General features: G+C 44.6%; 1 protein-coding gene across 1 annotated transcript in view; it reads right to left on the reverse strand.

Annotated features, from left to right (window-relative positions):
• Positions 1-4098: 4098 nt before the first annotated feature.
• Positions 4099-26841, reverse strand: part of ASH1L (ash1 (absent, small, or homeotic)-like (Drosophila)) — a 54191-nt gene continuing 31448 nt past the window's right edge. The window contains exons 7-28 of the mRNA XM_009893713.1: positions 23698-23792; positions 20948-21021; positions 19338-19383; positions 18993-19101; positions 18380-18586; positions 17230-17376; positions 16153-16261; positions 15817-15978; positions 15512-15606; positions 15091-15248; positions 13920-14072; positions 13401-13455; positions 13166-13298; positions 12467-12715; positions 11934-12020; positions 11585-11675; positions 9230-9368; positions 8456-8628; positions 7809-7975; positions 6608-6648; positions 5579-5880; positions 4099-4410 (exon numbers count right to left, since the gene is read on the reverse strand). Of these exons, the coding sequence (XP_009892015.1) occupies positions 4319-4410; positions 5579-5880; positions 6608-6648; positions 7809-7975; positions 8456-8628; positions 9230-9368; positions 11585-11675; positions 11934-12020; positions 12467-12715; positions 13166-13298; positions 13401-13455; positions 13920-14072; positions 15091-15248; positions 15512-15606; positions 15817-15978; positions 16153-16261; positions 17230-17376; positions 18380-18586; positions 18993-19101; positions 19338-19383; positions 20948-21021; positions 23698-23792 (2884 nt within the window). The 3' untranslated portion in view covers positions 4099-4318. The remainder of the gene's footprint in view (positions 4411-5578; positions 5881-6607; positions 6649-7808; positions 7976-8455; positions 8629-9229; positions 9369-11584; positions 11676-11933; positions 12021-12466; positions 12716-13165; positions 13299-13400; positions 13456-13919; positions 14073-15090; positions 15249-15511; positions 15607-15816; positions 15979-16152; positions 16262-17229; positions 17377-18379; positions 18587-18992; positions 19102-19337; positions 19384-20947; positions 21022-23697; positions 23793-26841) is intronic.

Below are 26841 nucleotides of genomic sequence, written 5' to 3' on the forward strand. Positions count from 1 at the left end.
CCACTTCACCGCGGCTCCTGTTCGGGAACCGCGCTCGCTCGTGTTTCCTCAACTGCTGCCCACGCCTGTGCCGGGGGGAGGGAAGAGCCCCGTCCCTGCGCCGTACTCATACTCGCAGTCCCCATGTCTCTGTGCTGTCATGTCCTGCCACCGCTGCCACCTCCACGTGCCCTGCTCTGCCCTGCGGCTGGTGGCCCAGCCCGGTCCCAGTTGCCGCTGCGCAGTCCCAGCACTCTGTAAATAGTTGTAACCACGGGAATAAGCTTATTCCGGGAGGGGGGAAAAAAAGCTGGAAATAAAGGTTGTGACTCATGGATCCGCACGTGTGAGTGGATCGTTGAGGAGGTGCTGGAAATGGCCTTCCCCCCCCCACCGGCTCGGGGGGGCGGGGGGGAAAATGGTAAAATGCTCTTGCGGGAGACGGCAGCGGGTGCCGGGGCTGTGCTCAGCACCCCGAGGTCAGATACTGCCCGCGGAGCGCAGCCACGTTCAGGAGGTGCGGAGAGCCCGAGCCAGAAATAACCCTGGCAAAGCGTGCATCACGCCGGCCGGTAACCGGCCCCGGTACCTTTATACTGGTAAAGGTTCAAGTTGGTTGGTTGGTTTGTTTATTTAAATCAAACTAATCCTTTTACTGAGTCACAGGATTTCAGTAGGGGGCGGGACGGCTTGTGGTTGGGTTTTTTTTCAAGTTTTTCTCATGGCTTGCGGTGACATCCCACACCGTTTACATTTCCTACTGGGCTCCCCGGTAGAAGAGAGAGGCGGATGCACTGGAGAGCATCCAGCGAAGGGCCACCAGGCGATGGCAGCCCGTCCTACGGGCGCCGTTTGGGCACGTGCCCTCTCCTCTGGCCTCAGCCCCACCGTTCAGCCTTTTAGTGGCCACGGTGTCCCCCGCTTCAGCCAACGGGCTGCGTTCTGCTTCGGGGACACCACCACTACTCTGTTCCCATTTTCATTTCTCTCGCTGGAATTTTTACTCCCAGACAAGGGACATTATAGCTTAATCGGAAGGTTATTCGGCTTGCCTTAAGTAGGGTTGATTGCATTCCACAGCTGCCTCTGGACTTTCAAACGGGGTCACGTCAGCAGGACCTGAATCCAGGTACCTTTTCAACCTTTTTTAATAAAAAAAAAGCGCACTACAATCCTCGCCATGGTGGCGCTAGTTCAAAAGGACGACAAGTGTACGGGTCAAGCACGGCATTTTAACGACCACAGAGATTCAGGCTAGGAAATGGAAAAATAAAAATCAAGTTACATTAAAGGGGGGGTGCGCGTGTGTCATTGAGAAGCTGTTTCATTCCCCGAGTGACTAACGCAAATAGTTACCAAACTTATTCCCAGAAACCGCTTTTGAACCAGAAGAAATTTAAATCCTGAAAGGTTTGTAAGGACCAAATCTCATTAGTGCCCACAGAGGCTATTGGAGGAAACGCCAGGCTCGAAGAAGCTGCAGGCTGGTCGGCAGGGACAAAAAGCTCTGCGTGTGCTGCCGCGTGCCAGAGGGCAGAACAACGGTGCGCGATGGGGCCAACAGCTCCCAGCAATCCCAAACGCCTCCGAGCCGTTCTGGCGGCCCTGACCTTTTGGGGAGGGAGGGAACGCACCCCGCAGCGCGCAGCACTGATGGGATTCCGGTCCAGTATCGGCGCTGGTAAGTGCACAGCCCCCGTGATGCAGTAACGACGCTGAGAACCAAACCTGCTGTCTACGCAGGCGTGGGAGGCGACGTCTCGAGGAACCGGGGGGTTTATGTTCTGGGAACAGGCACCACAGTTGTCGATTTAATGGTTCCTGTACGGATCTGACTGCCAACCGGGGAACGCCTGCGCTGATGCTCCCGTCTCTCCGTACGCGCGCTGCCATCGTCCCTCCTGCCAAGCTCTGACCAGGAGAACCGGCAGCATCACACGAAACCCTCGCGAAACGCCATCCCCTATGCGGCACATCTGAAAGAGCCGGGGCGAGACCGCCCGGAGCAGCGGCTGTAAGAGAGTCAGAACACGAGAGGAGCGGTTGAGACAAAGAGGCGAGAAAAGAAGAGCCGAGACATGTCAAAGAAAACCCCACAAGTCATCGATAGGAAAAGATTTTCCATTTAATACTAGACTCTCTCAGGATTGAGATGCAGGCTTTTTATGCAATTACATCCAATGTTAAAATTGGTAATACATAATTTACAAAGATTAACATCAAAACAATGATCTATTTAGATATGCTTTGTAAAAAGGAAATATATTAGCAGCATTTATTTTCAGCAATCACACAGCCTACACCCATGCAGACTAAGAGTTCATATCTATTTGCAATAATGTAGTGCTTCCTGGTCTTAAAACAGCGATCCTGGTGACACACTGGTCTTCTCATTATTATAAAATAACCGAAAAATAAAAAAAGTCATTAATTTCTACACCAGTAAGAAAAACAATTCTTTGCACTTACCTAACATTTGATTGTCTAAAAAACATTTTGTTTAGTCTTTCAACAAAAGAAAGATAAAATGACAGAGCTAGTGTCTCGCTTCTGTACGCACTTTATTTTTTTAAAAACTTTTTAGTGTTTAACACCATTTGAGACAATGATTTCTGTTTTAAACTAAATGAGACAACTCAAGATTTTGGACATGCGATATTCCTACTACACGCACGAGTATTTTATACTCAGGGTTCCTTGTACTGTACAGTGCTTCTCTACAGTAAGAAAATATTCCAAACTATTTTCTTATTTCTTTTTTTTTTTTAATAAAATATTTTTTTTTTCTCAAAGGGTTTTTTCCTTTCTTTTTTTTTTTTTTTTCTTTTTAAATCAACACATAAAAGTTAATGGAATGAGTCATGTTCCACTAAGAGTAAAATAATTATAATAATAACAAGAATGTACATTAGGACAAGCTTGGTCCATTAAAAAGGAACATGTAACTACTGTATTGCTTTACATCCACGCAGCAGATATATACAACTTGGCACATTAAAAACTGTTTTCCTTATAAGAACATCTAAAACAGGACTGTATATGCATATGTACGTCTGAAAGACAAAAAAGCAAAGCCATTTTAAGGGGCAGCGTACGCCGACCACCCCCTCCCTTTGCCACAGCTCCGTGGCTCCGCAGGCCGGGAAGGTCGCGGGGGGGCAGGTCCTGCCGCAGCCCCGCTTCGGGGTACGCCACGGCAATGGCAATTTCCTGCGGTGAGAAATCAGTGCCTCGGCTGTTGCTTTCGGGAATAATACTTTTCGTCAGGGCAGAGAGAGAGGGCGGTGCCAGATACGCTGTCTCTTAATTTAAGAGACGGACATTTTAAGCTGTACAACCAGAACACAAGAATAGTGTTAGCAGTTGATATATTCTACAGTTCACAACAAATACTCGCTCTGAATACTGCTTGACGGTTCATGTAGTGAAGGTTTCCTTTTTTTTTCTTTTTTTTTTTTTTTTCCTTTTGCTTTTTCTTTTAACAGATTTTAATTTGCACAACACACTAGACACACAAGAACCACGGCTTATCAAAAAAACCAACAGCAATGGTGTTGTCAGGATTTGACTTGCTTTATAAAATTTCTCTGCAGAAAAAAGTGAAAAAAATCACGCCCCGCTCCCTCCCCCCCTCCCCTCCGACGCAGAACAAGTGCCTCAACCAGCCGACTCCTGCTTTGCTCCAAGGTGACTTTGGAAGTTTCTCCTTGTCACAGACCGAAGGTACACGTGTGCACCGGCCGTTCCGCGGTGAACCTTTCGCACGTTTGGGTACGTTTCTCTCTTCTCGGAACTTGTGCAAATCAAGAGGCCACAACTTTAGGGCAGCCTTTTATTTTAAGCCACTGGGCCTTCACCCTCCCATCTGCTTTTCGTTCACTGCCATGGGCCACGGTGGTGCCGACAGCATCTTGTACAATCACAGGTTAATTGGTGAACATGGGGAATATTCTCATCAGAGTAAGCCAGTCCTTATCCTTCTTACCTCCCCATTTTGTAATCTTTTTTTTTTTTTCCTTTTTTTTTTTTTTCTCCTCCTCTGAGTGGGAATATCAAGCAAAAATAAATTAAATTTGACCATCCTGGACAATAACCACGAGGTTTTTCTCAGTACCTAACATCAATACAAGGCACGCCCAACAACACACACACCATAAGAGCACTGCAGAGCAGGGCAGGGCAACCTGCCAACCCAGACATCTAAGTGCTAACTGTTTGTATATTTGTCAGTTTTCTGCTGCTCTCTTTTCCTTGGCTGGTGCAGAGGAAGTTGGGCTCCTGCCCTCAGTCCTCAGCAGACCTTGTAGCAGACTCCAGACCGCAGCTTCCTCTCGTGGCATCACTTCCTGAAGCTGCTCTCCGGGATGGTGAGAGTGCGCCGCCTCAGTTTTCTTCCTGATCCTTCCTCCAGCAAGTAAGTGACATCGATAGCTGCAACAGACCACAGGCTTTCGGTAAAAGGCGGCGAGACGAGTAACGGCTTTCCTATTTCCCTACCCGCGGTTCTTTCAAGGATGTTTCCATCCATAGTGATGCTCAAAACTCCACAGGACACCTTGTGCAATTTGAAGCGAGCCCTGCTCTGAGTCATGTTTGGACCAGATGACCTCCAAAGATCCCTCCAACCTAAATCATTCTATGAGTCAGAGAATATTAGAATGGTTTAGGTTGGAAGGGACCCTTAAGATCATCTACTTCCAATCCCCAGACACCTCCCCCCAGCCCAGGTTGCTCCAAGCCCCGTCCAACCTGGCCTTGAACACCTCCAGGGATGGGGCAGCCACAGCTTCTCAGGGCAACCTGCCCCAGGGGATCACCACCCTCCGAGCGAAGAATTTCTTCCTCAGATCTCACCTCAATCTCCCCTCTGTCAGTGTCAAAGCGTTCCCCCTCGTCCCACGGCTCCCCTCCCTGATCCAGAGTCCCTCCCCAGCTCTCCTGGAGCCCCTTTAGGCACTGGAAGGGGCTCTGAGCTCTCCCCTTTTTGGCCTTCTCTTCTCCAGGCTGAACCCCCCCAACTCTCCCAGCCTGTCCTCCCAGCAGAGGGGCTCCAGCCCTCCCAGCATCTCCGGGGCCTCCTCTGGCCCCGCTCTGCATTAACTCCCAGAACATGAAAGAGACTGGACAGACCTCATCCCACGCTTTAAATTAAAAACAAAACATACTTAGCCCATGCAACCACTGCACCCTTATTCCCCAGCTTAGACAGTACCTACAAAAGTTACTTAAAACCTAAGGGAAAGCTCATTAAAGGTCAAAAGAGACTTTCCAAATTCTCTTCAGTCTTTCTTTGCATGTCTGTTAAGTTTTCAGTTGCAAACACAGAACGATGGGGGGGGAATTTGCCGTCAGAAAGTTTTTGTGGTTACTAAAGATATTATACAAAACACAGTGTCAGTCGTAAAAGATTTCATTCGGATTTAGTGGAAATTGCTACTGTAGCAAAAGAAAACATCGCTGCAAAGAAAACTAATTATTAATAATGTCCACTAGCAATAAATTCAGACAAAACCACTTATTTTATCAACACGGTCTGCAGCGAACTGAAAACGAACCTGTAGAAGAAATGCTACCGTGTGATCATAGCATAAAATCTCACCATTTTTCCCTGGGATTTTCTCTAAGAGGTTTAGCAGGATTTGATTAAGTCTCTCTCGCTGAACGTGCCGCCTTTCCTCTGGAGTGCACAGCTGCCTCGTGTCGGAATTGCCTTCTTCCACCTTTTTCTCCGTTTCACAGGTCTCACCAGAGACTGCCTCCTTTTCTGGCTCCTCTAGGCTAGGCAGCTCACTTGACGCCTGATCTTGGTTTCCTAATACATCCTCAATAAGCGGAAGAGAATCTTCTTCTTGGTTTAAGTCTTTAATCTGTGGTTTTGAGCGATCTGTTTTCCAGGACGATCTAGCAGGAAAAGAAGGGTTTAAATACCACGTTTTTTCAGACACTCACCTGAAAGGCCAATTACCAGTGAGTCAAGGGCTTCCCAGTAGGTAGGGGGCTTCTGGAGTCTCGGTCATTTGCCTCAGTAGTGCCTTCGAGCCCATCGGTTACTGCCTACGGGGCTGCGCTGCGTTCCCATAACCTTGTGTTATTCTGCATCCCGTCAAACGCAGTCTTTCAAAAACAAACCGCTTTTTTTTCATTTCAATTTGTAAAGGGTTTTTATCTTGCAAAATAGTTGAGCTCAGCACTCACTGATGTTTTTCGGCAATAGTCATGGCTCTTTGATGGGTATTTTTCAAGTCTCTACTAGAACAGAGAGAAGGAATCAGCCCCGGCTCTGCCGGCAATGCCAACGTGGGCAGTGTGTTGGGGGACCCCGTGTCCCATGTGCGGGAAGGCCGATGCTCTCGTCCCGGGCTCTGCCATCTCCCACATTCAGCTGCTTTTGCTGACTTCCGAAACGGATTCTGTACTCTTATTAAGGAACACTAAGGCTGCTTCGATGCTCTATCCCTCCTCACTCGTTCCCTTTTATCTCTTTGAAAGTTTAGAGGGTGGCTTTTAATAATTTCCACTTATTCACACGGCACCCAGGGGAAACGGGTACGAAAAAGAGCGGACACTTGACAAACAGACGGGATTCTCTCATCCCTTCTCAATGAGCAAACTGGTAGGTAAGACTCACCTGCCTCCATTTCTCTTGTAGTTGTCTGGTACATAATGAGGCTGTAACAACAATAAAGGTTATGGTTAATACCAAATAAAACTCACAGTGGAAGAAAGTGCTGGTCTATCAAATATTCTGGAAGTACCAATACAGGACTCGCCTACCTGACACTGGAAATGCCAGCGCACGGCCGGCATATCTCGCACATCAGACGAATTCAAAGGAGAAGGCATAATCATGTAATAAGGATAAATCAGAGCCAGACTTATCTGATTCGTCGTATCTTCTAAATAAATTTGAACCCATAGACCAGCACGATAAAAATCATCTTTGCTTTCCGCACAGCAGAAGTTTGGAACCATCTCTAAACTCACTACAAAAATCTCTCTGCTTCCAGGAAGAAAAGCGGTTACGTGCAAAAGGTTTGGCCAGATCCAATACCTCTGTGCTCAGAGACAAACAGTGCTGTGTAGGACACACACAACGAAGACTTGCTAGTTCCATGGAACCGGGGAAAATGAGACAGTGAAACGAAGAGATATTCGGATGGAGGATGTTAAGGGAAACTGTACTTCATGACTTTGCTGCCTATCTGTCTGGTGTTGTTTTGATAGGATATCCATTTTCAGTGAGAATTATACAAAAAGTAAGCAGTATGTCATTTGATAGAGCAGGGAAATGGAAATAGGAAAATACTGGTTTTCTGTATTGGGAATCACTATACAAAGGTACTGCTGAAACCCATTTTTTAAGCAAGTTTATTAAGACATGGAGTAATTACACCAAAGGAAATAAAGCCGGACAGAGACGGGCCAACAAACTCACACTGGACTGTATGTTGTGCAATTCTCTAAGACATATAAAATTCTTTTACAGTTGCAGAATTGCGGCTGAAGAGTGAGTTTTAAGACTTCCTTCGCTCAGGAATGGCTTAAATAAAATTAGCATCTAGATTTCAGTCAGAATCACAATCTCTAAACTTACACATCACCATTCGTTCAAAGTCTGTTTGTCTTTGAACTGCATATTCTCTGTCTACAGTCACTTTTTTCTTTCCAAGCTTTCTTTCTAGCTGACTTTTCATCCAGACTGCGTACGCTTATGTGTCAGCGTCCTCAGCTCTACCAAGCTTCACTCGTAATCAGAGAGCCAAGGGCTTTCCAAAAACATGTGCAGTCTTCTAGTAAAAAGTAAGGCAGCTGAGAGAAGGAACACTTACTGAAAAGTCTCTCTTGGGCGTGAGTTTCTTGGGGAAGTGGTCAAAGGCATAGGGCTTGGTGCAGACAGGGTAACGATTCCGGTGGATCTTGTAGAAGAGATGAGCTGATTTATCAAGGCGGTAATCACAAATATATACATCCTGCTCCTTCACGCCTTTTGGCCTCCCTGCGGTTTCACAACAAATCCCGTAGGAAAAAACATTAATCAGATTGAAGAGGATTCATGGTATGCCAGAACAAGAACAAGCCACACACGGCGTCAGAGAAGCAGGGGGCTGTCAGAGCTGTTCCCGGTTGTCCTCCTTCATTCGGAATCATCACAGTGGACACACTGCTAGTTCAATTTAAGAGGAAAACCTGTATACTCTAATCAAATAGTACCCAAACTTTTACAAAAACCATTACAAACTACCGTCACTTTCTTTTCCCTGCCCACCACAATCCCACCCGGCTGCTGTCTCGTCAGTACCGGCCCTCATCAAACACAAATCACTGTCCCAGCGCTAAAGCAATAGCACTTCCCCAGCTCTGATGCCCTGTACACATTGCCTACGGCCTTTTTGCAGCAGTTACTATTTCAGCATACTTCCCAAATGATTAGAAAGGTGTATTATATTTAATTTCTCATCCCGTTGAGTTTCCTTACCTTTGCAGTAGGTGTATAGGTCAAGAACACAGCAGGTTCCCACCACAGCCTCTAAGGGGATAATTTCATACAACGGCACCCGGAAGAGCTCATTGTGATAAAACTTTCGAGAAGGGGAATGATGTGTTTCATGTGGACGGAAATAATGATGACCAAATGCAAACCGCTCCTCTCTGTTTGAAGGTGTAAAGGTAAGAGAAAGAGAGAAACAGAAGGAAAAAAAAAAAAAAAAGACCATTTCTATAAGAGCCTGTGACAAAACTTTACTTAACGCCCTCCACTCAATTTTGAATTACCTATCTTGCAGTTCTGCAATGAGTGTGATCAAAAGCAAAGTCACATGAATATTACACATTCAACTTCGTCGCCTTCAGTAAGTGGAAATACTCCTAGTGTGATTTTTACGAACACAGCAGACGCACTGTGCTGCTATCTTTGGGGCAGACGCATTTCATCATGTTACAGTGGCTTAGCAAGGCAGTGCTCGTTAGCTGAGCCAATTCAGCTGTCGGTGTGTATTCTCAGCCTGTTCCAACAGCGAGGGCAGTGCACCAACTTGTACCTCTTACCCCTTGCTTAAACCTCCAACCCGATACGTCTTTACTTCGCAGTTGCGGAACACAAGCAGAGACGAGCGGGAAATCATCAAACCTTTGTAACCGAACCACGTTCAGTCCTGCATTTTTAAGCTATGACAAGACTTCCACAAAATGGCTGTGTTTTGACAGGTAGCTATACGGAACGCCCCAAATTCAAAAGATGCCTTGAACATACTTTTCGTTTTTCCAGAGTTTTTCAATGCGGAAAATATCGAGTTTCTCCCTGTTGATGTGGGACAGCAGCCGATACGACTGCCTGACCGGGTGTCCATCTGGGGTTCTCCGGCTGTCTCTCATCAGGTAAACACAATCACCTGGCAACAGGCACAAAATACACACCTGTAAAGAACTTTTAATGAATCCAACACACCATAAATAGAGGAGTAAATGGTTTCATTAAAACTAACACGACAGAGCTACCTAATGTTGAACTGTAAAGACTGATGCAGAACCCACTAAAGGAGGAAAGGTTACCTTGACCATTTTCACAAAAGCTTTATAGCAAGAAGTAAACATAACTTCGACTGGACACCCAGACTGAAAACAGTAACATGGAATGAATCAACATAAATTATAATAGACTGCAGGACATGGAAAAAAAAAAAGTTTTGATTAGGAAACTGTGTAGAAATTAGTGACAGCTGCAATGTTTAAAGAATAAATCTTAACAGATTTGAGAGAGAAGATACTCAGAGAGAAGATTATTATTGAGAAAATAAATCACCGACGCAGCAGAACTCAAATAAGATGCATGGCTCAGGAAAGGTAAACAGAACTCAAACCAGGCTGAACAAAACGACACCCCTGGCAACTAAAAAAGTCTTTCCCAAGTGGGAAAAAAAGGACCCTAAACAGGTCCCTAAACTTCTATTTACTCATTTCGTCCCATGAGCAAATTAACTCTTTAATTTCTGCACGTCTGTAGTATATAACTCAACAACCTCAAGTCGAATTATCAAGAAATTAAAACCCAAGTCCTCCAACCGGAGACTGAAGGACCTTCACTTATTTAGAGGGATGTGATCACAGTAGAGTGCGTGCACTCACACAGTTGGAAGCTTTTCAGCCTTGTTGCTCAAAACCAGGAGTTCTCTGGAAGACAAACTAATTCCATGTACAGACACAACACCCCAGCAGCGAGGGTGGACCAACTTACAAAGGACGGCAATGGTCAAAAGCACTTTTGGTCTTTATCTAATGCACAACACATCGGAAATACGTAATAGTCTGCGCATATAGTGACTGTAGGGCTGAAGGTCACTACGGTCTCTTTTGCTTTGAAATCTGTAAATGACATGACCTTTCAGAAACCAGAGGGAGTAAAAAACTGTATTCTCCTGTCTCCAAGATGCCTTATGTGCCTGCGCGCCTGCATCCCAATTTCTACAGGCAGGTGTCGTGTCTCAGAACTTTTGGTGGAGAACTTGAGACCAGCAATGAATCCACAGGTTTCCCCTTTTTCTACTGTAGCAGTGTATTCCTTTCCAGCACCTTCTGGCTACGCTCCTTCCTTAAGCTATTCCCTGTAACCGCAGGTGCCCGATAGCGGCAGTTTGGTCTCATCTGTCCTCGGCCGATGGTACACGGACTTTACGCACGTAAGGACTACCATTTCTCTACCTAAAGTCACCAAGATCAAACTACAGGTATGTGAATGAAATACTACGGGTCCCGACAACAATTACCTTAACGCTATGAATGACTGGAAGACGCCACAAACCCCAGCTAAAACATAATGCATTTTAACAGAAAACGGAAAAGGGGGTACCAGTACAACCCTAGAAAGTAAGCTACTCTCCAGCAAGGAATCCAGCACAAAGCAAAAAATGAGAAAATCAGATGAACTCTAGACAGGACAGACAATGCAGAGCAACAATGAAAAATGAAGACTGAGTGCAAATTCTAGAATACTGCAGAGGGGATAAAGAATTTAGTGTTCTTTGGCTTTTTTTTTTTTTTTTTCCTAATTCTCCACTTTCCTGAAGACTCTCCCATTCCTCTCTAGCAAACGTACCAACTAGTTTTATTCATTCAAGAGCAGTTCTCTTAATAATTATACAGGCTTCTTTCGAACCCTGTATGTATGTGTAGGATGAAATGAAATAAAATAATAATCAGTGTACTGAATTATGCGGCTGTGTAGCTGCCTCTGAAAGACTCAGGGCTTTGAAGCTACGTCCAGAAAGAATACACTTTAGGGAACAAACAAGCAATAAATTCGATGTTTTGATGACCACTCTACACTAAAATACTGAAGGGCTAATAGCTGCCTTTGCCTTTACTTCTAAATGTTAACTACCAGGAGTTGGCTCAGCACCTTCCTTCTCTGGCCAGGAGGAGAGCCCTATCTGTGCTAAAGGTAATTACTGTTTCTTCATCAACCAGCCTGTGAGAACTCTTACTATGTGTCACTCCCATAACAGCAGAGAGTGCAGCTTTCTACTTGTAAAAAGATAAAAGCAAATCAAACAGGGTGATGCCAGAAATCTCTGCACGCTCTTATCTGATGGAAACCACCAGCAGCACGTACCTTGGCGCAGCAGCAGATCATCCCGTAATAAGCATATATAATAAACACAGCCAGGCTGGGCATAATGGGGACGAGGAATCATGGGAACCTCCTGGATGAAAAAAGAAAAAAGGAAGGAATTGCTGAGATGCCCACCATCATCAGTGCAAAAATGGGGCTGAAATCCTTTTGGGAACACAGAGAAGTGGATGGAGAAGAACTGACACTTAATGTGATTAAATCTAAACCAAGGAAGCGACAGGATAAAGTGAGAATCTCACACTGCTCTCATTCATCTCAATAAATAGAAATGCAACAGCTGCTTTAGTTTATAAATGTAGTAATGAAGGGGAAACTCTTTTTTTTTTACCCTATTCACAGATCGAGGTTCACACTGCTCACACAAGTAGTGTTCAACATCAGAATTCACACCCATACAGTCACAGTGCTGCCAGACCTAGAAAAACAAATACAGCCCAGTTAGAAACTCCTGCCATGGATTTTATTCACAAATTGCATTTCCTCAAAAAAAAAAAAAATTTAAGGAAAGCAAGAAAACAAGCTCCTCAAAGGAAATTAAAGATTTTCTCTAACTATTTCACACTATGTCAGAAGACAGACAAGATCCCCACGCAACTGTTTGTGTAAAAGCCCACAATTGTTCAAATTAATTCGCCTGAAGACAGGAGCTGCCGGCAGGTGCAGAGAAGTGCTAGCTCCTCTATCCAGAAATGCAAGTTGCATTTCCTCTGTGAAAACAGAGTCTCTCAATACTTTCAGAGAGGAAATGAAGGTCTGAAGAAGTAAATGATGCTACGAGCTACGTGGAAACTGTGTAAGTTCCACTCGTTACGGAGAACAGGAAGAGAGCGGCAGGCTCCATCGTGCGTTCCCCTGCCTCACCATGCACTTTTCACACTGGATCATGAGTCCTTCGTCTTTGTAAAGGCCACAAATGCAACGGATCACATCCTCGTCCTTCTCGTGCCCATTTTCTTTTTCACAGACCGACGTCTCGCTGCTGTCAGCTTCACTTGCTGTTTCTCCCACAATTTCATCAATTTGGGCAGACGCCTCATGGCGAGCGTTATAATACGCCTTCCGTAGCCGGCATACATCACGCCCAGTTGGAGATTTTCTGCCATAATATTTCTGAATGAAAACAAAACAAAGAAACAAAGATTTCTTTTCTCCAGGTTCCATGCTTTCGGTGCATTCCCTTGTCTGCGTTCACCCTTAAAGGTGTCTTCACTAAAGCTGCATCCACAAGTGTGGTACACACCCGGACGTCGGCTTCCACGTCTCTTATATGCGACAATGAAGAACAAAGTACCTCTTACAAAAAATACTGAAATTTCTTCAGGTTAGCTATTCGCGTATGTTTTTGACCTCCTTTCTGTCTGACAAGGCAACCAAAGAGCACTACGAGCAGGCTGAAGTACATGAATTGCTATCAATGTCTGTTCATCAGAAACGGAACATCACAAGTTCTCTTTCTCCAAAAGATCTGTCTTCTTTTCTTGCTGTAAGTCAGCAAGAGCACAAAATGAGGGTATACCCCCACTCTCTGTGCAACAGCTTTAAGGCCAGAGAGAGCCTCACCTCTGCATTCCGGAAGACCTTCAGCATGTCCCCATCAAAAGCTTCCACAGTTTTATAGTAGCCAGTCAAGATCTGTTTCTCAATCGTGGCAAGGTCCAACGGGTCAGAGATCTTCTCGTAATAGTCTGCATTTCTACAACGGGAAAGCACGCACGATGTCATTTTCACTAGCGATTCAAAGCTGTGCAAATCCATTATAGAAAACTACGGGTTGCTCTGAGAAGCGAGTACTTACTTTTTCTTTGGGGGTAGGTTCAGGAGGGGAGCCGCGAGAGCCTGCCTGGAGGAATCTGCAACACACAGTTTACCGACATTTACTCGGGCAAAACTTACAAAGACAAGCAATTAACAATATTCAATCTAGCTTAAAAAAAGGCTCTTCTACTACCTAAGGCACAGGGAATTGAAAAGCTTTTGCATTTCTAGATGCTGGTTGCTGTAATTAGACTACGCGTATCAAAACGGAGGAGGGGTTCCTTGCAACTCTGTCAATTGTACCATTTTGATGAACTGTTCAAAAATCAATTTAAAAGGAGAGCAACACCTGCAGATTCTGGTGGCAGAGGAAGGGGCTGAGGATAAAACAAAGCGATTACTGGTAGCAGGAGAAAAACGGGGGAAAAAAAAGGAAGGTTATTTAACGTCCTGAAATAAACTCTTTTTTTCCCCCTAGTATTTTCTATTCAGAGAGTCCATTGTTCCAGAGGCTGAAAACGTCTCCATGGAGATTTTTTTTTAGGAGTGTCACCTTCACCTTTATAGGATATGATGCTGTCACATATTTCCTTGAAGATTTGCGCTAGGCGGGCAGCACGAGCTACTTCAATATTCTCTTCAGCTGCAGACAAGCGTAGTGTTCTCACAGAGCGGGAGGTCTGAAGGGCTGAAAACTGGGTCATGAAGACATCTGAAAGAGAGCAAAGATTACCTCTAAGCAAAAAATGAGTTAAAGATCAAATCCCAGCATCTTTTCCGATCCAGCAACTCCACCACCAATTATTAAAATTAACATGTTTTCTACGCTACTCTAACAGTAAAAAGCTTCAGTTCCCTATTCCCAAGTCGCCTCTCACTGCTTATCGCTCATCGAAATGGTTAAGCTGGTTATCAAAGTGGTTTACGTTGCCAGAGCAAATAAAGCATGTCATTGAATTCACCCAAAACACTCACCGCCCAACTGCTCATGTACCTGAGAGTGGGGACCAAATCCTGCACGGCTGGGGAGATTATGGTCCTACAAACAGACTGCTATTTTTGGAGCAGGATTAACACATTTTTTTTCTGATAGTCATATTTTGTCCCATTCCCATAACTGACCGCATGCCAAAAAGCTTTGTTCTCTAAAGGCCTGAAATCCATCGAATTATGAGGATAAATGACAATTTTCAAAGTCAGCGCAACTGTTTCTGGTCTAGGGATACAGAAAGCAGAAAACAGCCCTTCTCTGTGAGGGTCCGATCATAGCAAATGTTAAATCTCCTCCTCCTCCTCCCCTAAGCCGCTCTTGATGAAACATGAGACATGACAACTGCTACCAGGACTTGAGAGACATCAGGGCTGCTGGAGGAACAGAAACGAACCCGGAGACGAGACAGTTTATACAGTGCAAAGTTCTCGTTCTTAAGAAAATCGCATTAAGTGTTTCAGAGGAAATTGCAGAATCCCATAACGCAAAAAATACACCGAAAGAGTGAAAGAGCCTCTGTATTACTCCGCTATGTAAAGATAAGGGCGTGCGTACACAGACCCATATATAGGTATTTTTATCTGTATAGCATTCGCTGTGTGCTGTGTCTGCTACAAAAGCCATACGGATCTTGTAGCAACTCTGCATTTGATTTATACACAGAGCTAGCTTAAACGCTTCGCGGGCATGCGATATAGGCTCTCCAAGGAGCAACCTGAGGAACCTGCGTTGGCCTCACCAGATTTAATGTTGCCGTCATCCCGACAGATTCCATTCCAGCGGTTGTACAGCGATGTGGTATGGATATTATCACTGACCTGCTTCACTTCCTCTTGTTTTTGTCGAATCTTTTCCCAGTTTCGTACCAAAAATACATGGTGTTTTAGCACAAAATTCCTACAGAAATTAGAAAAGCATTCAAGAATCACCTTCTTACTGTAAAATCAATTCCTTAACGTGGGGAAAAAGACTGATACTCAGAGGTACACTCTGTACCTTCTCTCCTCAGTGAAGAGGAATTCCACCCTAGCTGGTTACAGCAGAACTAAGAACTGCTCGCGCAGACATTTCCCCATGCCCTAATCTTACAGACAAAACCAATTTCAACATTTGCACAACACTCCATTTCTGAGGAAAATCCTGCCGAAATCATTCCCTACCTTTCTCTGTTAGACATGGGCTTCATCTGAAGCTGTGGGGTCAGCCTTGTTGGCGCGTTCACACTTTCACTGGGCTCCTCTGGGATGTGGCCCCTCTGGAAAACAGATCATTCTGATAGACAGGAAAAACTGTGCCAAGAACTTAGCAAAATGGTAAAAGTAATTCCCTAGACAGAACCTGTAGTATTTCTCTATAACGTTTCTCTGAAGTTTAAAACACACAAACGCACAGTTTTTCGGTCCAACATCACAAACCGATATCCTGTTAACCTTTATCCATGAAAAAAGCTGTCTTTACTACTTACTCTCTTCTTTAGTTTGTGCTTTGACTTCCTTTTCTCTTTTGACCGTCCGGGCCTTCTGTGGGTGCTCACAGGCTGATTGCTTTTGCTTGAAAGTCCATTCATTCGCTGACTTTTACCTCCAATTATTCCTCTGCATTTGTCAAAACCACATTTGCAGAGTTGCTTTGGAAAAAAAAAAGGAGAAATTACTTTAAATAAAACCTAAACCCTTTAAATTATCTCTCAAGAATCTGTTATGTCAAATATAACACAATAGGTTTTGTTAACTGACATTCAACTTTACAGAACTGTTTCTCCTTGGAGAGTTTTTTCAAGGTCTTGTACTGTGATCCTTACCTGTTTTTCAACGTTAAATGAATGAAAATTGTAGTCGTAAGTCAATTCAGTACCAGCAGGCATGTCTTTAAGCGCATACAATCCAATCCGGTAAACACCATTAACAGACCTGCAGGGTAAAGACAATAAAATATTCCCAATAACGAAAAAGCAAAGTGTCTTTCTCCACATGGTGGAAGCGTTAGACAGGAAGCAACACTTCTGCTCTGCCCTGGATTACGCTTGTTCTTCATTTGTACCGTTCTCTTGCTTATCTCTTACAATGAACTTCGAAAGCCAGTTAAGTGAATACTGTATTTACAAAGAGTAGGAAGTTGTGCTTCAAATAGAGACGCTACAAACTGTACTCACCAGCACGGCTCATCCACTTACCAACCGCCGAGACTCAGGCGCTCACCCTAAATCAAAAGCTTACACTGAACATCATACCTCGCTTCACAAAATGCACTAAAATTAACTGCCTCTCCAATTCTTTTACTTATTTTTTTACGTTGGACTTCAAAATTTAAAAGGTGATTACTACTGCTCAAATCCACCAGAGTTATCAGAGAATCCCAAGCTACTCTGCTGTACTGCCGCCACAGCTGATTCTTATTACGACCATCTGCTACTTCACTGTGAGTTTTTTTCACTACAAATTTCTCACAAGTACTTCCGACTACTCTGCCACTGGATTTCTTCTGAAAACACAGTGCTGATATCACAGAGGGTGTGCTGAAATCAGACCCCTTCCCTGTTCGCCTGCTTTTGAATTGCCAGAAGGGAAGAAGACACCCACACAGATTATTTTGTGGTATTACCTAAACTTCACAATTTCTAGGAGGTTCACAGCATGACAAACAACAATGTTGGATTTACTTTGGCAGAGAACTTAGATCCTGTCTCCAAGATGTCCAACAACTAAAAACATTACGTTACTCCTCTTGTGCAATGCAAGCATGGTCGTAAACATTATTTACACTGTTCAGCTTGATTCCCCTCCTTATTTTTAGATCAGATTCTCTTAGACGACCTGGTTATCTATATCTTAGTCTCTGGTATACCCATCTTCCAGTAAACAGAATATATTTTTCTTACCATTTCTGCATCTCACAGTTAGGATTACAGCTGTGGTTGATAAAGCGAGCCTCATTGCCCATACGATAACTATCTATCACCATTCCACTGTCTAAATTCAGGCAGTAATGATCACTGTGATTATGGTACTGTTCAATCATCCGGTTCCTAGGAAGCAACACAGGAAAGTTATTTGTGATTCTGCTTGCTGCTGCGAAGCAAACGGGGAGTAACATAGTAACAGCGCATTCAAGAATTCTGAGAGAGGGTTTTGAAGAAAAAGCAGTTATAATCTTTTATATTTTATAGAACCGTACACCTAGAGATGGAGGAAAACCATTATTATACCTATTTTTATAAGTCAAGGCCATTGACAGAGCTCGGATTAGAATTTAGAAATTTGCTCTTCTGGAATGCTCCCTTTTGGGTTCTGCAGATTATTTGTATACATTTCATGTTGGTAACCTGCGTATGGAAGAGAAAATGCAAGTATACGTTCTTTGGTGTGTATATGTATGCACGTGTACAACAATCAGCTTCTTCCTTTCATTATCTGGGACTGGACACTATTTCTGGAATTACATCCAGGGATTACAGCTACCTCTTTTTAGCAAGAGAGCCGCAGTAGCAAGAGTCAGTTGTGTTAGCAGTTATCTCTGTACGAGAAGATTGCATTTGTCTCCTGATGGAGCTCTACAGGTAGCACGAATGTCCATCCAACTGCAATGATCCTATGACGCCAGGTAGTTACGAGAATACAATTTCTTTCTTTCCTTGGTTGTTAATGCTCCCACTGGTTCTTTCTTCTCCAGACCGATCTGCAAAAGCCCTTCCTGCCCCATTCTGCCCCTCAGTCCTACCTCGCACAGTTCAAATCCCGCACGGTATTCATCATTATATCAAATTCACGTTTGCTTGTGGCATTTGGCATTTACAGAGCAGATGACGCATTCCAAACACTAATCATTCCTCTCTCTTTGACTGAGAAAAACTCGATTGATCAGAAAAGCTGAATTCTAAGCCCTCTTTCTGGTGGTGTGACCAGAAAAGCATTCTCCTTTTCCCCTTACTCTCGCTTTCGTTTCTGTCTAAGGATTTCCCCGCAGTGATAACAGATACTAAAGTCATTTATTGAGCCTTCCATGCTAAAGCAGCAAATAAATATTTCTACCTGAATTCTTGCTCACTAACAACTTCTCCCAGATATTCAATGATAAACTGTCCTGCTTTCAGGGGTTCTTTGGTACGAATACCCCATCCTTTCTCCTCAGCCCGGAACCTTTCCAGGCACTGCACCCATTCGTGCCTCTGTATCCGCTGATTACAACACTGTTCACCACAAGGGCAGGTGTTTGGTGAACACTCGGCAAAGATCATCCTGAAATAACAAAAAAAACAAAGAAGTTGCAGGCAGGTGAATAGCATACCTTTAGATCTGTCATACAAGAAAAAAAAAGAAAAAAAGAAAGGGAAAAAAAAATTCTCTGCTAAACAAAAGTTATTAAAGAACTAAAACGCTTCTTGCTTTCAAGGTATAATTCACACCACGACTCACAGCCGGGTTCCCACTGCTATTCAAAGAGCAGAATGGAGCTTTTCATGGGATCTTCCTCTGAAGAAAGAGGCAGGGTAGCGTACGCGCAGCAGAAAGTTCCCCTCTCCGCTCTGTAACTATACTTTTATTCCTGGGATGGCATCCAGCACAACTCCTCTTAAGATATTATTAGTTGATGCGAAATAATATATTTATTGAAATTATCCCAGTCAGTCAACCTATTTCTAACCTGTTAAGGCAGTCCTCCACACAGCCCTTTCCGTTGTCATCGTCCGGTTTCTTACAATTGCAGGTGGTGGCCTCATAGCCAGAAAGAGGTTTCACATCCACATAGACATCTGGAGAGAAAAAAAAAACCAAAACCAAAACCAAACCCAAACCCAAACAGGGAAAAGAATTCTTTCCAGGTGAAAAAACAGAACGATTTATCTACAATATTTTCATTCCAACTGCATAAAGCAAAAAAAAAATAAGGGTGGAAGTGCCTTTGGTAGGATGAAGAGCACGACAGAAACGAGGAGTGTCATGTGAAAATTCCACAGTTAACATATTTTAGTAATAAGATTTTACTTACTAGAACGGATTTTTTTATAAAGTGGAACATCTGGCTTTTTATACAACTAAAAAGAAGAGAAAGAAAAATTTAATACATTGCATAAGTGCATCTGTTATTCAATAGAATCAGGGGAATTATGTTCTGTACAAACATAACAGTATTGTAAGAATTACTAGAAAATATGTCTGCATTCCTTTCTTTATGCTCCGACTACATTACCAAACAGTTCCAAAAAAGTACCTGAAAAAAGTAGCTGAGCAGTTTTTCTAACGTTGTTCATTCTTTCCACGCTATCTGAAGAGGGCAAAATGGGTAACAGAGACCACCAGGACAGACTACTCTGACCACGGCTGTCCTCCCCAGCGCTCAAGAGCCATTATTGAATTCTACTTTGGAGAAAGCGCCTTTGGTGGAATTCCCACGTGCCACCACTTTAAAAAGTGAAAAAGAAAAATGCTTCTCAAAATGGTCGGACTCAGCGATCTTAAGGGTCTTTCCCAACCTAACTGCTTCTGCGATTCTACGAGAGCTGTGACTACAGGTAGGAGCCAAGAGAAATGCAGATGGAGATGACTGGAGGGAAAAGGGAAGCTTAGATCACATTTCGTAAGTTCCTATTTATTCCATCCTTGCAAACATGCTTTAAGGAACAATTTCGAATTATTACACATTTTGCTTGCGTTGACCGCATTCGTAGCCTTCCCTCAGTAACGGAGGTGGCAACAGGCACTGAACGAACCACCCAACCATCATCCAAACAAAACTACCCTCTGAGGGCTTTCAATATTCTGGGTAGACAGGGAAAATGCCAAGGAAACAGATCACATATATTTATTATTTATGCAATATTGAATAGATAAGATAAGCAGATGTAAGTAATCTTCAATACGTGGCAAGAAACCGTCCGCGGCTGAAATGTCAATGGTCATTGCTTCGAGATTAGATTTTGGTGGTATTACAAAGAGTAGCTGGAGCCACAACCACCCGGGAATTTGTCTTGCTCATTTACACGCTTCAGTTACATGTTTGGGAGCGCTTTCTTGCTGTAGAGCCGGGGACAGATTTACCCTCCAGCCCTAAATCCCGGGTTAAATCACTTGGTGGAAACTTCCCAGGGAAAAAAAAAAATCTTCCTATTTTTAGGTTTGCACATATTTAAAGCTCTTTAAAAAGAGCGAGACTGTTAAACAGTTCCTCTTTTTTCCTCAGTATGAAAATTTCAGCTTGCAAGTGAAAAATAAATTCCACTCTGCTGGGACTGATCCAAGAAAAATAAGGCCTGAAATTTCTCAGTGCTGTTGGCAGTACATCTGAATTCTCCCGAGGCCCGTCTAAAACAAGATCATTGCAGAAAGCAGGCGCGCTACCAAAATAAAAGTCTGCGGCAAAATTAATGACTTTTTTCAGCAGAAACCCATCGGATCGCTATTTTGCAAGAGATGGAATAATGGAAATTCTTCCCATTAAATACACAGGCAAAGCCTTTTTTTCCTCATACAGTGGCAGCAATGAGAATATTCACCAGTACAGAAGATATATAAACATAGCTTTCCCGTAAGAAGCCTGCTCTTTTCTTTCTAAGACTCCCGATCGGAATCTTGGCAACCCGGTAACTTTTTATCTTGTACCTGATTGTGTTTCCACTGCCAGAGGATGTCGTAAGGCAGCTGGAAGTCAATTCTCTTTTGTCTGAGATACTTTCCTGAAACAAAAAGGGTTGTGAGTCGCACACACTCGTATTCGCATCTCCCCGAGAGGAAAAAGAGCTGCTCCCAGGCACCCCGCCAAATTCCGAGAGGGCCTCTCGACGTCTGAAAGTCAAACAGGCAGAAGAGCAGAATCCTCCCAGCGCAGTTTGTTTGTTAGCGGCAAGCGGAGGGAAGAGCCCTCCAGGCCCAGGACGCTATCTTTGCCCTTCTACTCTGGTGTCGTGGTCAGGTTTAAACCTTTAGCGCCAGCGAGGGAAGCTGCTGTCTGAGCCAGGAGCTGCCCGGTGAGGTAGGTGGCAGAGGGGAGCTGCCTTCTGCGCTGGTGACCAAACCTGACGGATGCCATCCAACTCCAACAGTGCCAGGGAAACTCTCGGGAGTGCCGCCAGACCCCGCGGGTGCCGGCCCAGGAGGGGTGACGGACTGTGAGCTGCCGAAGGGACAGCAGCAACTAACGGACAGACCTGAACGCAGCTCCGTGCCTGGCAGTAACCACTAGTAGCTTCTGGGTAGAGATCTCAAAGTTGACACTTTCTCCTGAGCTTTTCCGCCTACACATGAATACAGTGATTGAGCACAGAGAACAAAATCCGCGTACACAACTCACGCCGGGTGGTACATCACATTGCTGTACTCAAAGAAACCAAAGTAGTTTTGAAAGCAGTATCCAAGCCCGTTCCTGTGACCTTTACCAAAGCAGACTTAAGAACGAATTCAGACTTGGCAAACACATTCCTAAACTTTTTGGAGAGACTTAAAGATGACCTGTATTTTCAGCAAGAAGAGAAACTCAGACAGGAGTTACTACGTTCATTGCAGATTTCGTCTCTGTTCTAAAACTTACTGTCACCCCTAACCTCTTCCCAAAAGAAGGAAACTAACCCATTACATACTTTGTTAAGGCAAGACCTGAGGTTCGACACAAGCGCTAGCTTAGTGCCAGCCAAGATTAAAACGTTCTTTTATCATTTTCTTGGAATATCGTGTCACAAGATTGCAGCAAGAAGAGTGACTAAGGATGGGGTTTCAGTCCCATATCTGATTTTCCCAGCTCTTCTAAACGTTAACAAGCGCCTTTATGTTCCTCCAGCAATAGACTGTGGTTTCACATGAATTCACACGCACATCCTCACCACTGGAAAATAAAAATCGTAATGTTTGCCTTACAATTTACTCCTAAATTACATAAAATGTTCAATGCTTTATTCATCCATAGCAGGTTCCAGGAAAGAGCTAAATCTGCCGGGAATTTGCTTTCGCTTCTATGACCTCAAGGGGCGAAACAAAAGGCTCTTTCAGGTGCCCTGGCCCTGTGCCCGCAGCGCCTGGAAGGTCCCTGCAGCCCGGCTCAAGCGGGCACGAGTGCAGTCATCTGGCGGAGTCCTCACCCTCTGCAGCGAAGCCGCTCTCCAGCTGCCCCACGCAGAGGAATCGAAGCCGCCGCAGCGCAGGAGCTGGTTCCTGTCCGCTAGCCCAAAGAAACGTGGGGTCGGGGCCACGTGAAGAGGAAAGAGAACAGGACGGTGGCACTGCAGAGTGAACCTGAGCATCCCGACAGATGGCTCGGTCACGCAACAGGGTTACAGGACCCGGTTCAAAAAGGCTTTAAGAAAGGTCGTGGTTTTGAGAATTTAAGTTAACACCTTCAGTTCTGAAAACTGTATTGTGGTAACTGATTCACAGAGATCTGTCAAACTCTTCGCTTGCTACTACCTCTCTGTGAAAGTCAAAGGTGTGTACGGAGCAAAAAAGTTCAGTTAAAGAAGACAAACCAGTGAAATGTTTGTATTTGATGGGACAAACATTCCTACAGAACAACGTGGAATTTCCCAAACTCTCTTTGCACGACAGTACCTGAAGTCAGAAATCACAGCATTTTAAAAGCTGAAACAATCACCTGAAAAATAAATCAATCTTGGTTTATCCAGGGAGATGAGATGAGCTGCAAAAACGTTAAGTCTGGGAGTTCGTGACCACCCCCTCCAGGCAGTCCCGTCCAGCGGACTGCACTTGTGAAGCGCATCCTGGAACTCCGTGAGTTCCCAGTGCTCACGCTGGCCTTAGGTTAGGGCTTCTTTCTGCAAAAGGCCAAGAGAAGCCCTAAACCTCATTTCCCTTCTACCTGAGACCTCAAAACGGGGATGAACTAAGAACTTATATAAAAGCGAAGCTTTTCATTCTTTCACCCTTTTATCCACGTGTAAAGACAGACACCACTAAGTGCGTGGGGACACGGGGGAATTTATTATTGCATACTAAGTTTTTGAGATTTAACAAAGGGTCATAATTGCCTCTGGCTACTCTACTGTAATATTAGTTTGAAAAGGAGACTATTGTATTGCATTTAAGCAGAAGTATTACGGCAATTAAAGCAGGTTTTAAACCAGATTGGTATTTTCTTACAGTAAACAAAAAATGAGAACAAAGTTCACGTAGCCAGAAAAGAAAAGCCAAAAAGCCTCTCTCGAGTCAAACTTCTGCACTGAAGAACACAGAGAGATGAGTATAACCTTTGGCAAAGTTCATAAGCTGAAAGACACGAGTAACCTGGCAAGGCAATAATATAAAAAGAAAAGGAGAGAGGCAGAACTGTGAAGTCCAGAGCACTTCTATGTCCCCTAAGTCCGACACGTGTTTCCCAACAACTGAAACACACACGAAGTACCCACCAACGTGAATAGGGGCTGGAAACAATCCGTGCTCGTGCTCTCCGGGAGTGTACTCCAGCTTTTCCTTCTTTAATTGTATGAGGCGGCTCTTTGGACTGTGGACGACAGCGACAAAAAAAAAAAAAACACCCAAATCAGAATGAGGAACACCCGTCATTTGCAAAAACCACAGAACATCAGGTAAGAGAAGAATAATAGAAATGGCCAAAAAAAAAAGTGATTTCCAGGTTGCTTGCCAAAACCACTTATCTCATCCATTTCGCCCTGGTTTGAAGTAAAACAGAACTGTTTTGTTTTTTTTTCTTTTCAGTAATTTCATGACACATTTCAAAACCCGTGATTTCATTTTTCTCCACAACTACTATTCAGGCAACACCTAAAGGGACACCATCAACTTTAAATGCCTAGTGTGTAAGTAATAACTAAATACAAACGGATAAAACCTAAATTTACAAAAACCTAAATTTACAAAAGTAAAAGAAGATCAACAAATCACATCCGAGGTTGCTTGCTGAGGTATTTGACACGATACACACGTATAGTGCCTGCTTTCCTAATTTGCTAAGGGCAAACTTTCACCTTTCTACTCCTTTAGAAGGCTGTTCAGGCAGAAAAGCAGGAAAGGAACAGAAATCAGAGTTAAAAAGGCAACGAGACGCCCCCTGTGCAGAAGGAAAAAACAGGAATATGAAGTAAGAATGGCTGTACGGGTCAGGCAGACGTCACACCACCCAGCTCGGTAACCTGTCTTTATAAACATCGCCTTTTGGCTACTGACAAACTACGGAAAGAAAAAACTGATGTGGTTATATTTAGTACTGCAGCCCTGCAACATTCAGAAGAGACTTCTGTATGTTAAATATACCGAAGATTAACATTATATTGAAGCCGGTTAAAGTTTGCTGAAGTTTTTAAATGGCTGGAGAGCAGCGCAGAGGAGAAGGACCTGGGGGTGCTGATTGACGAGAAGCTCAACATGAGCCGGCAACGTGCGATGGCAGCCCAGAGGGCCAACCACCCCCTGGGCTAGGTCAGAAGCAGTGTGGCCAGCAGGGCGAGGGGGGGTTCTGCCCCTCTGCTCCGCTCTGGTGAGACCCCACCTGGAGCACTGCGTCCAGCTCTGGAGACCCAACATAAGAAGGACATGGACCTGCTGGATTGTGTCCAGAGGAGGGTCACGAGGATGATCGGAGGGCTGGAGCACCTCTGCTGTGAGGAGAGGCTGAGAGAGTTGGGGGTGTTCATCCTGGAGAAGAGAAGGCTCCGGGGAGGCCTTATTGCCCCCTTCCAGTGCCTAAAGTGGCTCCAGGAGAGCTGGGAAAGTGCTCCTTACAAGGGCGTGTAGTGACAGGATGAGGGGGAATGGCTTCAAACTGGAAGAGGGCAGGTTTAGATTAAACATTAGGAAGAAGTTTTTCACTTTGAGGGTTGTAAGGCACTGGCACAGGTTGCCCAGAGAGGGTGTTGAGACCCCATCCCTGGAGGTGTTCAAGGCCAGGCTGGAGGTGGCCGTGGGCAACCTGGGCTGGTGGGAGGTGTCCCTGCCCAGGGCAGGGGGTTGGAACTCGATGATCTTCAAGGTCCTTTCCAACCTAAACCATTCTATGAGGATTAAAAAAAAAAACCCAAACCCTGCAGAAACCCAAACGAACCATCCCCGCAACTCACAGCTCTCCTTCCACGTTGTGCTGCACTGAATCACTACGACTTGCAAAGAAAGGTCATAAAGTAACTACTCACAACACCTGGAAAGCAAGTTCTTATCAAGAGGAAATAGAAAGGTATTTTGAGAAGGCAAAGTGTGAACCTCCGTTTCCAAGAGGCAAGGAAATCCTTAAACCAAAGGCAGAGAAAAAAGGAAAAATATTCAATAGAAAAGTGACTTAATTCAAGCCAAATCCGCACCCTTTAATGTCCACATACTCAGTGTAAAGGAAACCAATGGAGAGATAAATTATGGTAAATAAATTGCAAGGGGGAAACCAGTGTGGAAAAGGAATGCAGAAGACAATTATCGAAAAACACATAACATGAATTTCTGCAGGCGCTGCAGACACACCCGTCTCAGACCTCGTCACAAAGAACACCGAGGAACGCACCTATTCTGTTTTCCTTCCCAACACAACGATGAAGTCTTGTTAGAGACATGCAAAAACCTGTTACAGCAAATCAGTAAGCTGAACAAAGGCCATCAACACTTTAGGGACTTCCGAGGGAAAGGCTGAGATGTCAAAATAAAGCATATTCAAGATGTCAAAGTACAGCAAATTCCCAAAAAAGGGAATATACTAAGATAACCAAGTATAAACAATACACCCAGCTTTATAAACATAAATATCACGCAAAAAAAAAAGCCTCATGAATTAAAAAAGGCCGCTCTATCAAGAAAAGGTCTGTATTAACAGGCGCATGTATTCCTACAAGGAAGACGACGAGCTATTTTCGGCTGGGGTTTCTGCGCAGGCAAGAAGGTTCTGGTTTGGGGTTCAGTTACTATCTTTATGAGAAGACCTCTCCCTTCCACTTTGCTGAGGCACGCCGATAGTCCCGCAGAAGCTTAAATTCGGTGTTAGAGCCCCAAGCGCCACTAACGTGCTTTTATGACCCTGACCAGTCTCACTGGGGGGCTTCCACCCACCCCTTCTGCCCGTGGTCCTGCAGAACCATTTACGCTCAGCCCGGGACACCCCGTCCCCGCCTGGACTGCCTCCTGGGTGCCCCTATCTCCAGCGCGGCCACGGCCACGGGAGCTGTGGAGCCGGTGTCTGAGCCATGTACTGCCTTCCCGGCTTGACCCCGGAGCTGCCTGGCAATCCTGGACTGTGTCTGACCTCGGTTGCCACCACCAGACCCGGTCCTGACCTGCAGATTGAGTTCCCCACTTGACCTTGGCCCGTCCCATCACCACAGACTGGTCTGGCAATACGGACTCTGGCCGATGCTGGGTACCAGTGCCCGGTCTGTCCAACTCACCTCGCTCGGGGCTGTGGGAATGACAGTAGGTTTCCTTTGCTACTGCTCGGATCCCATTGTGTTAGTGTGATTTTTTAACTAAGCTCGAACACTCGCTGGCTGGATACAGATGGCGCAGGTCGCAGGAATTCCCAGGACTAAAACGATTGTCCTTGCAGCCTCCCAGGATCG

The sequence above is a fragment of the Charadrius vociferus genome, unplaced genomic scaffold, assembly GCF_000708025.1.
Source record: "Charadrius vociferus isolate BGI_N301 unplaced genomic scaffold, ASM70802v2 scaffold900, whole genome shotgun sequence".
Classification (NCBI taxonomy): Eukaryota; Metazoa; Chordata; class Aves; order Charadriiformes; family Charadriidae; genus Charadrius; species Charadrius vociferus.